Below are 14,463 nucleotides of genomic sequence, written 5' to 3'. Positions count from 1 at the left end.
ATTTTATTTTTGGCTACACTGAGTAGCACATAGGCTCTTTGTTCCCTGTCCAGGGATCAAATCTGTGCCCTCTGCAGTGGAAGGGTAGAATCCTAACCACAGGAGCACCAGGGAATTTCTGGGCCTTTATGTTTTCTTATACTGTGGTCATTTAGCTCAGGGACTGGAGCAGGACAGGAGATGGGGGCGGTGCAGAGTGTGGGAGCTGGGGGGGCTGTGGGGGGGTTGGGGGAGGTAGGGGGGGGATGGGCCTTGTCAAATGTTTGTTGAGCAAATATCTTGGAGAAGTAGCCTGCATGTCACTCCCTGTGGTGCATACACAGGCACCCTGGTGGGCAGAGGAGGTAGAGACTAATATCCTGAGGAGGGTGTCCAAGAAGGCTTCCTGGAGGAAGTGGCCCTTTGAGACTTGAATCATGCATGTTGATTAAAAGATGGAATGGGTTTAATGGCATTCAGAGGAAAGGGTATAAGGTATTTTTAGGGAGAATTTGAATGGGGAGATGCGGTGGGGCTGCAGGGCATAATCCACACCTCCACAGGTCTAAGGACATAGAGGCCTCAGGCTTCAATGGGACAGCAGCCTTCATGGAGGTGCGTGTGCAGTCCATCGTCGTTGAGTTCATCCTCACGCATGTGGACCAGCTTTTTGGGGGTGCTGCTCTCGCTGGTCAGTGTCCTTCCCACCCCCCACATCACCACTCTCTGCCTGGGGAGTCACATCGGAGTTAGAGAAGGCCCCCAAGATCATCCAGTTCAGTCTCCCCGCTGTGCAGATGACAGGACTGAGTCTCCTAAGTTCTTATGGTCTTGTGGAGAAGACCCTGCAGAAGAATGGTACAGTCAGGACTTGAGCGGGCCTCTTCCACTCTCAGTCTAGGGCATAGCTTGACCTCTTAATCAACACCCATCCCAGTTCTCGAGGCTAGTGACTGATCATTCCCACCCCCAGTCCACTGGGTGAATGTCCTGGGATATCCTGACCTCTATGTCCCTGAGGACTTCCTCTTGAGCACAGAGGATTGACCTCCAGGTATATCCCCTACCTTGGTAGTTAGTGAGTGGGAGGATGCAGTTAGGGGGTGGGTACCCGAAGTCCTCTTTCTGTTCCGGGCTGGCCAATTCCTCTTTCTTTTCCTAGGTAGTGAAGTGGAAAGTGGATGGCGGTCACTTCCAGGGGTCCGGGTGTCAGGCAGCCCTGAGGACCTTATGCCACGGTCCCTGCCCTACAATCTGCCTAGCATCCTGCAGGCTGGTGACGGACCCCCCCAGATGCGGCCCTACCACACCATCATAGAGATTGCAGAGCACAAGTAAGGCCTTCTTCCTGGGCCCTTCTCCCCTGCACTGGCCGTCAGGCTCCAACTGCAGTGATTTCTCCATTCCCTCCAGGAGGAAGGGGTCTCTGAAGGTCAGGAAGTGGAGATCCATCTTCAACCTGGGTCGCTCTGGCCATGAGACCAAACGCAAACTTCCACGGGGGGCTGAGGACAGGGGTAAGTCTGCAGAGATTTGGGGGAGTTCTGCTGAGGTGCACTAGGTCCTGGCTCTATGGACATCCCTGTCTTGCAGAGGACAAATCTGATAAGGGGACTCTGCGGCCAGCCAAGAGCATGGACTCGCTGAGTGCTGTGGCTGGGGTTAGTGATGGTGAGTACAGGTGTGCACTCGTGTATGTGGGGTGGGGTAAGGGTAGGGATGGCCAGTGACTCCCATCTCCAGGGAGGGGAGGGCGTTCCTAAATATGTGTTGGTGGGGTGACCTCCGCTCAGCTTGTTGTGAAGGGTTGGCAGTGGTGGCTAAGGGAAGCTGGGCCTGGTGCCTTCCAGGCTATAGACAAAACAGAGGGCACTCTCCAGAGCCTTTCTGAGGTGTGTCCAGGCCCCTTGTGGCTGAGGTTATGGTCTACCTTTCTCTCCTCCACAGAACCAGAGGGGCTGGTCGGATCCAACAGTCCTCGGCCAGGCCCACTGCTGACGGAAAGCCTGGAGAATGATTCCGTGGAAGCGGCAGAGTGTGAGCAGGAGCCCGACCCAGAGGCACTGGGTGGCACGAGCTCTGAGCCTGGCACACCACGACCTGGGCGGTCAGCAGTCCGTGTTGGGGGCAGCAGCCATGCAGAGCGCCGTGCAGGTGTCCATATCTCAGAGCCCTACGATGTCAACCTCCCAGCACACATCAGCAATATGCTCAACATATCCGCAAACAACATCTCTATCTCCTTGGCGGGATTTGCCTGTGGTCTTGAACGCCCTGCCCTACAGCCCCGGCCAAGCCCTGCCTCTGGCCCCGGTCCTGGCCCCGGCCTTGGCCCTGGCCCCCCAGGTGAGGACCCAAGGATTGCCAAGGACTGGGAGAAGGGACTAGAACTCTAGGCTGAGGCTCTGAAGCTGGGAATCTGCCCTGGACTGTGGTGGTTATCTTTAGCTGCCTTTCCAAATTCAAGATTGAGGGAATCCAGTAATATTATTAGGTTATATGAGCTTCATGTAGAAAGGCTCTCTGGCAGCCTTAGATCACTGATACACCCAAGAATGGGGATTTATGTCAGATATACACAGTAGGGATTACTAAGTACAAAGTAGGAAGATATAATAGTTGGCTATCCAGGTAGCTCAGTGGTAAAGAATCTGCCTGACAATGCAGGAGAGGCAAGAGACCTGGGTTCGATCCCTGGGTTGGGAAGATCCTCTGGAGAAGGAAATGACAACCCACTCCAGTATTCTTGTTCGGAAAATTCCATGGGCAGAGGAGCCTGGAAGGCTACCGTCCATTGGGTTGCACAGAGTTGGACATGACTGAGCACAGACACATTAACAGGTGACACGGGTTCAATCCCTGCTCCAGAAAGATTCCACATGCTCAGGGAAACTAAGCCTGTGCATCACAAAAATAATAACAACAACATGAATAAGAATAGCTAACAGTAGTTGAGAGCTTATGATATGCTTTAAGGACTTTGAAGGCATTAGCTCGTTTCATTTTCTCATAGTGTTGACTCAGGTATTGTTATTGTCCTTACATTACAGCAGTGGAAACTGAGACTTATGTTAAGCAATTTGGTAGGAGGTGGCACAGCTGGAATCTGATCTGTGCTCTGACTCCAGTTCCTAAGTGTCAATAATGAGAAGTACTGAGGCAGCCCTGGGTAGTGGGTAAGGATAACGACTGCAGAGTAAAGCAGACTGGGATTCAAATTTGGGCTGTGCCACTTGTTTGTGGCACTTGGATACATTTCTCTGAGTCTCAACTTCCTCATATATATAATGGGGATATATACCTGACATTATAAACTTGTCTTGTGGAGAAAATAAAGCAATGCATTATAAAACATCCAGCACAGTGCTTGGCGCCTGGCAGGAGCTCTAAAAGGTGGCTATAAGCCAATAGTTAGGGATACTGGTCAGAGAGGATTAGCCACAGGAAGCATCTATGCTGGGAATGTTGGGCCCATACTGTAAGCAGTGCTAGGAAGACTGACCTTGGAAAGGGTCAGAGCTGGTCTTGACCTTAGTATTCCTGGGACTCTCTCTCTCCCAACAGATGAGAAGTTGGAGGCAAGTCCAGCCCCAGGTCCCTCGGCTGACTCGGGCCCAGTAGACGTGGCCCCTGCCCTGGAGGACTGCCTGTCCCAGGAGGTGCAGGATTCCTTCTCCTTCCTAGAGGACTCAAGCAGCTCAGAACCTGAGTGGGTGGGGGTGGAGGACGGGGAGGTGGCCAAGGCGGGACCAGCAGGAGCAGCCTTCTCCCCTGGGGAGGAAGACCCTGGGATGGGCTACCTGGAGGAGCTCCTGGGAGCTGGGCCTCAGGTAAGGAGGCGCTGTGCTGGGTTTGGGGGTGTTAAGGAACCCAGAGGGTGGACAGGACCACCGAGTCCTAAGCCATGATGCTGTATTTACAGGTGGAGGAGTTCTCTGTGGAGCCACCCCTAGATGACCTGTCCCTGGATGAGGCACAGTTTGTCCTGGCTCCCAGCTGCTGTTCCCTGGACTCTCCTGGCCCCAGGCCTGAAACAGAGGAGGAAAGTGGGGAGGAAGTCTTCCTGAGTGCCTATGATGACCTAAGTCCCCTTCTGGAGCCCAAACTCCCAAGCTGGGAGGGTCCAGGCAGTGAAGAGGAAAAGGTGGCAGGGTCCGGAAGACAGGAGGCTTCAGGACAGGCTGAGGGCGAGCAAGCCTTGTGTGAGGGTGGAGAGAACGAGGTGGAGCCTGGAAGCAGATGGGACACCGGCAAGGAGGCTGAGGGGAGGCCAGAGAGTGGTGTGGAGGGCAGAGAGGCCACTGAGGAAGGAGCAGAGGCTGAGGGGAGCCAGAAGGTGACTGACAGTTTGAAAGAAGGATGTGAGGAAGAGACAGAGGAGACAGAGGCCACGGCAGAGGAGTCCAAAGGTCAGCAGGAGGGTGAGAGAACGGAGGAAGCGAAGGGTGTGGGAGAAACTGGAGGAGAGCAGGCTAAAGACAAGGGGAAGGAAGGAAAGACGGAGAGACAGGAAGGTGCTGAGGAAGGAGACGAAGCCCAGGTAGCAGCTGGAAAGGACTCAGAGCATGAGGCCCAGGAAAACCAAATTGCTGAAGAGAGCTGGGAGGTTGTACACAAACAAGAGGGTGAAGGAGGCAGAGAAGATGAGGTCAAAGGACAAAGGGGAGATGAGGGTCAAGAGGCAGGAGAAGACCAAGGAGATGGCGAAGATAGCAGGATCCCAGAAGCAGCAGCTGAAGGAGGAGCAGGGGAGATCAGCAAGGAACGGGAGTGTGGACATGGAGAAGCTGAGGGAGACCAGAGAGCTGGAGGTGAACATGTAGAAGAGGGTTCCCTTCCTGAAGGGTCACGGGTAGAGTGCCTGGAGGTTGACAGTGCCAAAGAGGGAAACTCCCAGTCCTCTGAGACAGAACAGGCAGCCCCACAGCCACCTCGGCCGGAGGAGATGGATCCTGAGGGGCAGCCCAATCCCCTTGGCTCAGCTGGCGGTGTGGGCATGCGCCTGGCTTCCACCCTCGTTCAGGTCCAACAGGTCCGCTCTGTGCCTGTGGTGCCCCCCAAACCACAGTTTGCCAAGATGCCCAGTGCAATGTGTGGCAAGATCCATGTGGCACCAGCAAACCCATGCCCAAAGCCTGGCCGGCTCGATGGGGACAGGGCCTGGGGCTCCCGAGCCTCCCGCTCCTCTTGGAGGAATGGGGGTAGTCTTTCCTTTGATGCTGCTGTGGCCCTGGCCCGGGACCGCCAGAGGACTGAAGCTCAGGCAGTTCGGCGGACCCAGACTTGTACTGGTGCTGGGGACTACAGCCTCATCCCCAAAACCTCCCCCTACAGCTTGATCCCTGCCTACGCTCCCCGGCCCCTTAGCTGCCTGGAGATCCCAGCTGAGGGCACAGAAGGGTCTGGACCCCGGAGTCGGTTTAGCCTGCCCCCCAGAGAACCCCAACCTCCTGATCCCCTTATGTCCCCCCAGCGCCGATCATACGGATTCGAAACACAGGCTAACTCTGGGAAAGGTGAGGGACTGTAATTAGGACAAGAGCACTGGGCATAAGGGACAGTAGCTGTCTCCAGGGTCTTGGACTGTTTCATCTGCAGCTTGAGCAGCTGTAGTGTCCAACTCTATAGGTTTTGGCCCTCCAGCTTCTCTTTTTGACTATGGGAAGCACTGTCCTGATCTGTTTACCTGGGCTTGTCTCAGACACAAAGCACTTATCCCTTAGGAGATTCCTGAGAGTCACCAAGATCCTGTCCCCAGAGAGAGGGGTCACTGGCCAAAGGGAACAAAGGGTAGGTGGAAAACTTAACTGTTTCTCAAAGTGAAGAATGAAGGGGGAACTCCAGCCAAGGTCCTGCCTTCCTCTGAGGCAATGAACTCTTCATGCAAGTCCAGAGGAGAAGCGGGGTCAGGGCCAGGTTGGAGCCCATTACACACAAACACTTTTAGAGGTTATCTATCCTTGTTCTGCTCTTGGTCCCTTGGATACCTCCTGCTCCTATTAACTCCAGATTAGGAGAAAAATGTCCAGGAAACTCTTTGAATACACAATATTTGTTGGTGGGACTAGTTCCCTTCCCAGCTCCCCAACCCTCTGCCTCCCTGGATCTCTAGGAACCGAGGTCTTATATAGATCTCTCTGGCCTCTTCTTTCTCCTTTGGAATAACTTCCTATTTTAGGGAAGAGGGATGGCGTCACTCAGGCACTGGGATTGCTTCTCTGCACAGGTTGGGGCCACAGGTCCCAAGGGGCAATATCTCAGAATAAATGCTGTATTTTTACACATAAATAGTGTGGTTTCTTTTTCCTCTCACTAAAGTTTTCAATGATAGATACCATATCTTCCAAAGTGGTGCTAGTAGTAAAGAACCCACCTGCCAATGCAGGATACGTAAGAGATGGGGGTTCCATCCCTGGGTTGGAGGATCCCCTGCAGGAGGAAATGGCAAACCACTCCAGTATTTCTGCCTGGCGAATCTAACAGACTAAGGAGCCTGGCAGGCTACAGTCCACAGGGTCATAAAGTCAGACACGACTGAGGTGACTTGGCACGCATAGTTATATTTTCATGTTTGGTCAAACGTTGCATTCTTCTGTTTTTATTGTCTGGGTGTTCTTCCTCAACTGTCGTGGTGGAGACCTACAGCTAGAAACGAGAGCTGGGTTCATAGTGGTCAGGAAATGAGGAAGGGAAACTTATATTTACATAATGCTCTTTATACGCCAGTAATGCTAGGTATCCTACATGCATAGAATCTATGCTCTTAATTTTTAGTCCACCTAATAATTCTATAAGGTTGGTACTGGTATCTCCATTAAAATAAAAAAGTTTTATTTGGCTGGACTGGGTCTTAATTGAAGCATGTGGGATTTTCCATCTTAGTTGCAGCATGTGGGCTTTTGTTGTTGTTGTTGCTGCCTGCGAACGCATCCTTGTGGCATGTGGGATCTAGTTCCCTGACCAAGGATGGAACCTGGCTTCCCCTGCATTAGGGGCACAAAGTCTTAGCCACTGGACCACCAGGGAAGTCTCTAGTATCTCGTTTTGCAGGCGAGGAAACAAAAGTTAATTAGGTCAAAATGTTTGCCAAAGGTCTCAGAACTAACAAGTGGCAGAGGTAGGTCTGAGACCCAAAACTGTCTGGCTCAGGGTCTGAACTCATTCCCTTACACCACACTACTTCAAATCCATTAAGGGTAGGTCCTGACTGAAAAGAATGGGAATTAAGATACCTTTCACAGAAACTGAGACTCACAAAAACTAGACACCTTTGGGGTCTTCGAGTGACTACGAAGGCTAATGTTGCTGTTTAGTCACCAAGTCCTGTCAACTCTTTGCGACCCCACGGAATGTAACCGGCCAGGCTCCTCTGTCCATGGGATTTCCCAAGCAAGAACACTGGAGTGGGTTGCTATTTCCTTCTCCAGGGGATCTCAACCATGGGATGGAACTTTCGTCTCCTGCACTGGTAGGATTCATTACCACTGAGCCACCAGGGAAGCCCGGCTAACACTAATACACATGAGCATATCCAGATTTATATATGCCCAGATATGTCCTAATAGCCAATAGGAAACTTCAAATAGGTGGCCTGATTCAAGATGCGCCCCCGCCCAATAGCTCTTTTTAAAGACGGCACCTCTGCCTCCATCTGATGTGCCTCTTGATTTAAGCTCACTTCTGGAACTAAAAAGGCCCTGGCCAGCAGAAAAATGGTAGCACCAAGTTAATCGTCTGTCTCCCGTTCTTGCCTAAAGCCACTTGGACTTCAGTGTCCTTCTCCCAGGACCCCAAAGGGTTGTTTCTTCCTAGTAGCAGAACCACACTATACAAGCCCGCATCCAAACCCGCAGCAACATGGAGGGAACGGAAGTCGGGCGGCTCGGAGGCAGAGATGGCTGGGTGGGTCGAGACAGACACTTCCGCCCCTCACCAACATGGCGGCGGGCCGGGAGTGCGCATGATCAGCTGTCCCTGGAGATACCCGAGTCCGGAGAGGGAGAACACGGTCGGGGGAGATCGGCGGCTGCGGCGGCTTTGGCCGGTGAGTGCAGGACATAGCGGGAGTCTGGAGACTGGGTGAGCCGGCACCGCATAGCAGCTTTGATTTTGTTTCCGTTTTTTAGGTTCAGGAACTCCTGGGGCGGAAGTCTTTGTTTTGAGGGAGGGGGCCGTGCCCGGTTCTTTATCTCCTACCCCCTTTGTGGGCCGGACTCACTCCCCGCCCCCGGGCGCGCACGTCCCCGCCCTCCTGCGCTGCCAGCCGCGGGCCGCTGGGCCGGAGACCGCAGGGCTAGCTGAGCCCCCGGCGTCCTTCCCTACCTCTGAGGAGCAGCGCGGGCTGGGGGGTGAGCCCGGCCGGGCTAGGCCGGGTCACCGCGCCGGACCCCTGGGCTCGCGCCTGGCCGTAGCTCAGCTGCTGAGCGCCTGCTGGTTGGTGGGCCCGCAGGGAGACGCCGCATTCTCAGGCGAGGTCTAGGTGCTTGACTTCTTTGCGGACTTGATTTTTCCCTTTGTGTCCAGACTTAGCTAAGCTCTTTCAGGGCCCTCCTTCCCTGAGCGTGCACGCCACAACATCCTAGCCCACTTTCCGTGTCGCGTACCCCTAAAGCTCAGGAAATGCTTCCGGATGTCCAACTAAGATTCGAATAAGTAGCCTGACCCCGTTGCTGATTGTCCTCAGAGGCTGCTCCTGGCTGACAGCTGTGGGCCATAGAGACGCCTCTTGTACCCTGCCCTCTGATTGCTTCCTTCTGCTGTCAGTGCTGCAAGCTTCAGAGGGGCATTTCCTCCGCAGGTTTGAGGATGGAGCGGTAGGTGGTCTTGAAACGCTGGTCCTACTTCCCCCTTAGGGACTGGGATCTTCTTGCTGCGCTACTTCCTCTGGACGGTTTCACTTTCAGTTCCTTTTTTTGGGGTTAACGCTTTGGATACAAGCTTTCCATGACTCATCCGCTGAAGATAAAGGTTTGGGGGACCTTATGGGTAGAGAATTTACAAGAACCTTACCCGTTTCCTGTCGAGATTATTTTATTGCTTTACACAGTATAGCTGTTTCCTTCTGGAGGCGCCTTCCTTTGTTTTTCCTGCCCACCTCCAGCCGTCTCCCCCCACCCCTAGCCCGTCCCCCCCCAAAACCCCCCACCCCCGTTAGGGCCTTAAGGCAGGCACCTTGTTGATGCGTTCCTCCCCCATTGTCTCCTCTTTCCGAACCCTGGAGTTTTCTCCGTTCTTGCTGGGTTCAGTTGACTTGGAGTTGTCATGGCAACATTTTAGCAACTATGTTGTTCCACAGGAAGGCTTGGTGAATAAAATAGGAGGGGCTTGAAGACGATATACTAGGGCTTTAAGGTCTTTTTAATGAATGACATATATTTGGACTTCCCCAAACAACAGCCGGATCAGTAGAATGGGGCCCAAGGTCCAAGTCTGGCATTTATGGTTCTGGAGGTTTTCTTTTCCTAGATCTGAGGACAGAAATTTCTTGGTGTTCAGTATGTGTGCCTGAGAAACTGGAATAAGCATCAGGGTCTATGGTCCTGTATTTTTTGATAGCTGTGGTCTAAACATGGCCCTTCCTAATCCCTATATCATGGCAGATCATAATAGCTTTAATAATGATCCATCCAGAAATATGTTGTTTTTCAGTCTTTCGTATAATTATCCCCTCTCCACCAGAAGATAGAGTGTGAATTGGAGAGGTGAGGAACATTATTTGTAGAATTGCTTTTTCAGTCATTGTAGGCAGCCTTCAGCATCCGAATGGAGAAAGCTGGTTGTCCCCTGCAGAAGATTGGTTATGTTCCTGGATGTGTCTTCATGGAGCCTAGGTTCTAGAAATAAGAGAGCTTTCAGTTTCCTAGACTCACTAGACTCCCTGATTTCTACCAGGACTTAGCACTCAGGCCTGTGAGGCAGGAGATACGAAGATTTCCAAAGAAGGACCAGTTCCTCGGATGTGCCCCCTCACAGAGAGATGAAGGGGTGAGTGAAGAAGAGGTAGGGCCTGGAATGGGAGATGGGAGGCCTGGGAGAATGCAGAATGGCTAGGAGCACTGGCTCTGGAGGTCAGGCAGACCTCCGTTTAGGTCCCAGCTATATCACCTAGCTATGTGATCTGGTTTTCTGTTTATAAAATGCAAGTAGTGCTACCTACTCATAAGTGCTGTTCTTAGTACTAAATAAGATATTGCCTGTTAAATGCTTGGCTCAGTGCTAAGTAAATACCAGCTCTGGTTATTCTAAACTCCCCTAGCATCTGTTGGGAATGCCAATGAGTTTGGGAGCCATATGTTACTGGGCCAGTAACATTCACTTTTTCATTCACTTTTTCCCTTATTCTTCCTCTTATCCCTTCACGAACAGGCAGCAGAAAACAGCAGAAACCGAAGAGGGGACAGTGCAGATTCAGGAAGGTTAGTGGGAGAAACAGAACTGAGCTGAGGCCACCAGCCCATCCTGGTCTCGCCCCACAACCCCCGGGCCTATCACCTTCTCCTTTCAAACGACACGCAAGCGCAACAGAGGGAGAAAAGCAGTAACTCACAGACTTTTTGCTTTTAATTCAGGTGCAGTGGCAACTGGGGAGGACCCCACCAGTGTGGCTATAGCTAGCATCCAGTCAGCTGCCACTTTCCCTGACCCCAACGTCAAGTACGTCTTCCGAACTGAAAATGGGGGCCAGGTAAGGGAGGGGGCCAGGTGGCTGCAGGTGTTACCTGGGGTTGGGGCTGAGGGAGGTGACTGAACCTGTCATGGGGAGACTTGGTTTGGAGGATGAGGTGAAGATGTGGACTAATTGGAGGGTGGGGGTTGGGGGGTGGAATATGAGGTTTACAGCAGAGATTGGTATGGGGTGGGGGCCATGCTGAAACCACTGTATGGGAAAAGGATGGGGAATGGCTAAATATACGTCTCTGAAGGATTCTTTTTGGGGGGTCCTATCCAAGAGAAGCTTTATGGGGGGCTCTGGAGTCCCTAGCACTTACTCTCTCTTCCCCCCCTTCTTCCTCCCTGAATCTAGGTGATGTACAGGGTGATCCAGGTGTCTGAAGGGCAGCTGGATGGCCAGACTGAGGGGACTGGTGCCATCAGTGGCTACCCTGCCACTCAATCCATGACCCAGGTACAGGGGTATGGGCTGCAGAGGGGACTTGAGCTCCGAGTAGTAAGATGAAGAAGGGAGCTAATAGGATGGGCGTAGCTGGGATGGTGAGACATCTGGGGCTGCCTTGACCCATAGCACTAGACTCTTCTCTGGATGTTTCTCCCTGTCTCCTCACAAGAGATAGAGCTGCAGAGTCGTTCATGGGAAGTGTCTGACTGTCACTTGTCTCTGTCCTCTTGCTCCCCTTCCCAGGCCGTGATCCAGGGTGCGTTCACGAGTGATGATGCGGTTGACACAGAGGGGACAGCTGCTGAGACGCACTATACTTACTTCCCCAGCACTGCAGTGGGAGATGGGGCAGGGGGTACCACATCGGGGAGTACAGCAGCTGTTGTTACTACCCAGGGCTCAGAGGCACTACTGGGGCAGGCGACCCCTCCTGGCACTGGTGAGATATTATGTGAGGATGCTGGCTGGAGGGGCTAGGATAGGCTGTGGGACATGGCTGGTGGGCAGTGGGCCTTTACTCTTGATCCCTTAATGATCACTAAGACCTGGGCAGGCAGTGAGTCTGGGGCTGCCCTTCCAGCAGGAGGCAGTGTGTCTTGTTTTAGAGGAGGAGCCCAGGGCCTTGTCCTTAGAGCTTGGTGAGGGTCCTAGTCCCGTGTCCTGACGGAACCTCCCCTGCATCTTCACAGGTCAGTTCTTTGTGATGATGTCACCACAAGAAGTGTTGCAGGGAGGAAGCCAGCGCTCTATTGCCCCCAGGACCCACCCATATTCCCCGTGAGTGACCCTTGTTTCTTCTCAGTTACCAGGAATAGTCTTGATCCTTTCCAAAGATTTGGTGCGGTTGGTTCCTCACCCCAAACTCCAATCTCAGTTTTTGATCTTGCCTCTCACTCTGGGCACCCTGTGCTCTATTGTTAGGAAGTCAGAAGCTCCCCGGACAACTCGGGATGAGAAACGCAGGGCTCAGCATAATGAAGGTAGGCACGATCTGCATGTGAAGCTTGGCGCTGCCTGCTGGGATTGGGGACCTCTTTGATGTTGAAGGGAGAGGTTAGGTGATTTTACCCTGGGGCCTTTGGTGATTTCTCTCCGAGTCACCTTGTCCTCTACTTGCCCCACAGTGGAGCGCCGCCGCCGAGACAAGATTAACAACTGGATCGTACAGCTGTCCAAGATCATCCCAGACTGCTCCATGGAGAGCACCAAGTCCGGCCAGGTCATGGAAAGACCCTGGTAGTGGCAGGATGCCTGAATTCTGTCTCCTGGTGTTGCTTCCAGAAATGGTAGACAGTGGGCACACATGGCGGTAGCTCTTTCCTGTCTGTCTCTGAGGTTCCTGAATCCCTGGGAGAATTTATTCCACCACCCTTTAAGGGAAAACAAGGTCCAGAGGGTGAACATGCTTTTGGAAAGCAAGCCAGGTATTTTTATATCCTAGTCCTTATTGTGTTGGCTTTTTCTTAACAGAGTAAAGGTGGAATTCTATCCAAAGCCTGTGATTATATCCAGGAACTTCGGCAGAGTAACCACCGGTTGTCTGAAGAACTGCAGGGGCTTGACCAACTACAGCTGGACAATGATGTGCTTCGACAGCAGGTTAGACCCTCCCCCACCCCCCGCCGCCCCCCATCAGTACAGCTGTCCTCGACTCCCTAGCCACCAACCGATCTCGGGACTCCCTATTTTGTTTTCCATAGAGAGAGCTTTATCTTTACCTCGTCACTGGTGGGTGTCTGCGTAAGTTCAGAGACTTTTCTACCTATTTCCCTTACTGCTCTTTCCTATGTCCAGGTAGAAGATCTTAAGAACAAGAATCTTCTGCTACGAGCTCAGCTGCGGCACCATGGAGTAGAGGTTGTCATCAAGAGTGACAGCAACTAACTCTGGGGACTCAGGGGCTCTAAGCTCTACAGCCCCTTTCCGAGAACTTCAGATAGCCCAGGAGCCACAGGCTAATAACCCCATGCCCCTTTCCTTCACTGCCCACATTTGGCATGGGACTGGGGGGAGTTCAGAAGGCGTATCTTTGAATTAAGGCCCTGTGATCTAGCAGCCTGCAGTGGTGTGAAACACACACGTGGGTGTGCACCGACAGTCTCGCCCAACCAACCCTCCCATGCAGCCCCTGGGCCCTTGTGCTCCTCTTGCACAATGCATGTGCTGTCTCCATGCTGGACACTGGACACACTAAATTGGGGGGCTTGCCCTGTGCTTGCTCAAAGTGCCAGCAGAGGGTCTGCTGACAAGCAGTGTTCTGGCTTGCCCCAGGACTGGCGCTTCCACTGGTTCTTCCTTTCCCTGGAGCTCAGATGTGCTCCTCAGGACTCTGGGGAACAGGCTTTAGCAGGAAGTGGGGATCGGAGGCTTAGCAGTGGCTGCTGCCCCAGGAAGAGGAGATTGGCCAGCAAGCAGTTGAGGCCTATGCAGATCTCTGGCACCAGGGAGAACAGGAGGCAGGGCCCACTGGGGGGCCTTACCCCATTGTGGGGACGGTTTTTTTTTTTTTTCCTTTTTTTTTTTTTTTTTAAGATAAACTGTTCAGAGCCATGACTGTCTCTGGGTCTTCCTCCTTTTGTGGGCTCCACGCTGGGAGGGAGGGAACACACTGCTTTGACCAGTAAGGGTTGGGTCAAGGTTGGGTGGGGTATCGGAGCTCCTATAGTTACGACAATGAGTCCTATTGGGCCAGGCCAGTGCACGCCCGCAATCGCGAGGATTTCTATAGCGAGTGTGTTAGGAGTACCGGGAACAGGTGCCGCGGGGGTTGTGCGGGAGGCGGTGCCTTTGCTTCCGGTTCCGGTCGGGCTCAGCTCAGCTGCAGCTTCGGAAGGGCGGGGGAGATGCTGCCCGTTCCCAGGGGCGGGCTGGGGCCGAGTTCCTGAAACTCACATTTGCGGTGCGCACCATGGCTGGAGGTACCTGTAGGGGAGACCTGGGATCCGGTCTAGGCCAACTTGTGGCCTTAGGAGCTCTCGGAACGCCCCCGGTGGAGGTGTACGCGGAGGGAGGCGCGAAGGGGAGTGGCGGAGGGGTCCTCACGCATCCCCCGCCAGGTTGGGGCGCTGCCAGGTGAGGGGGGCCCGGCGGCAGGCGAGCGGGCGGCAGTCCTGCTTCCCTCAAGGCTCGCGTGCCCCTTCCTCAGAGCCTACGGTCTCGCTCCCTGAACTCCGTTCGCTCCTGGCCTCCGGCGGGGCCCGGCTCTTTGACGTGAGATCCCGGGAGGAGGCGGCGGCTGGAACCATCCCTGGGGCTCTCAACATCCCGGGTACGGGATTGAGGCGGGGGCGGGGGGAAGCCCTGGTGGTGGATTGCAGACAGTTTAGGAGGGTCTTATCCAATAGGACCTCATTTAGGATGATGTGAGA

At 53.5% G+C, this 14,463-nt stretch overlaps 3 protein-coding genes across 10 annotated transcripts in view; all 3 read left to right on the top strand.

Moving 5' to 3' along the window:
- ARHGAP30 (Rho GTPase activating protein 30) overlaps positions 1-6,269 on the top strand; it is a 15,232-nt gene extending 8,963 nt beyond the window's left edge. The window contains exons 5-11 of the mRNA XM_010833699.1: positions 543-670; positions 1,142-1,313; positions 1,393-1,496; positions 1,573-1,650; positions 1,927-2,325; positions 3,544-3,809; positions 3,902-6,269. Coding sequence (XP_010832001.1) covers positions 543-670; positions 1,142-1,313; positions 1,393-1,496; positions 1,573-1,650; positions 1,927-2,325; positions 3,544-3,809; positions 3,902-5,509 — 2,755 coding nt within the window. The 3' untranslated portion in view covers positions 5,510-6,269. The remainder of the gene's footprint in view (positions 1-542; positions 671-1,141; positions 1,314-1,392; positions 1,497-1,572; positions 1,651-1,926; positions 2,326-3,543; positions 3,810-3,901) is intronic.
- A 1,625-nt stretch (positions 6,270-7,894) lies between these two features.
- USF1 (upstream transcription factor 1) overlaps positions 7,895-14,463 on the top strand; it is a 7,544-nt gene continuing 975 nt past the window's right edge. Inside the window, exons 1-12 of one of the 8 annotated variants that reach the window (XM_010833655.1) lie at positions 7,895-8,023; positions 9,871-9,963; positions 10,345-10,394; positions 10,548-10,632; positions 11,003-11,104; positions 11,339-11,534; positions 11,785-11,872; positions 12,017-12,075; positions 12,220-12,314; positions 12,566-12,694; positions 12,890-14,013; positions 14,241-14,363. In XM_010833655.1, coding sequence (XP_010831957.1) covers positions 11,006-11,104; positions 11,339-11,534; positions 11,785-11,872; positions 12,017-12,075; positions 12,220-12,314; positions 12,566-12,694; positions 12,890-12,979 — 756 coding nt within the window. In that variant the 5' untranslated portion in view covers positions 7,895-8,023; positions 9,871-9,963; positions 10,345-10,394; positions 10,548-10,632; positions 11,003-11,005 and the 3' untranslated portion in view covers positions 12,980-14,013; positions 14,241-14,363. The other 7 variants (XM_010833656.1, XM_010833648.1, XM_010833651.1 and 4 more) reach the window with 7 other exon arrangements.
- TSTD1 (thiosulfate sulfurtransferase (rhodanese)-like domain containing 1) overlaps positions 13,863-14,463 on the top strand; it is a 1,576-nt gene continuing 975 nt past the window's right edge. Inside the window, exons 1-2 of the mRNA XM_010833647.1 lie at positions 13,863-14,013; positions 14,241-14,363. Of these exons, the coding sequence (XP_010831949.1) occupies positions 14,004-14,013; positions 14,241-14,363 (133 nt within the window). The 5' untranslated portion in view covers positions 13,863-14,003. The remainder of the gene's footprint in view (positions 14,014-14,240; positions 14,364-14,463) is intronic.

The sequence above is a fragment of the Bison bison genome, unplaced genomic scaffold (assembly GCF_000754665.1).
Source record: "Bison bison bison isolate TAMUID 2011002044 unplaced genomic scaffold, Bison_UMD1.0 scf7180017863823, whole genome shotgun sequence".
NCBI lineage: Eukaryota > Metazoa > Chordata > Mammalia > Artiodactyla > Bovidae > Bison > Bison bison.
Note: the sequence above shows the minus strand (reverse complement) of the source record. Positions and strands in the feature narration are given on the sequence as shown.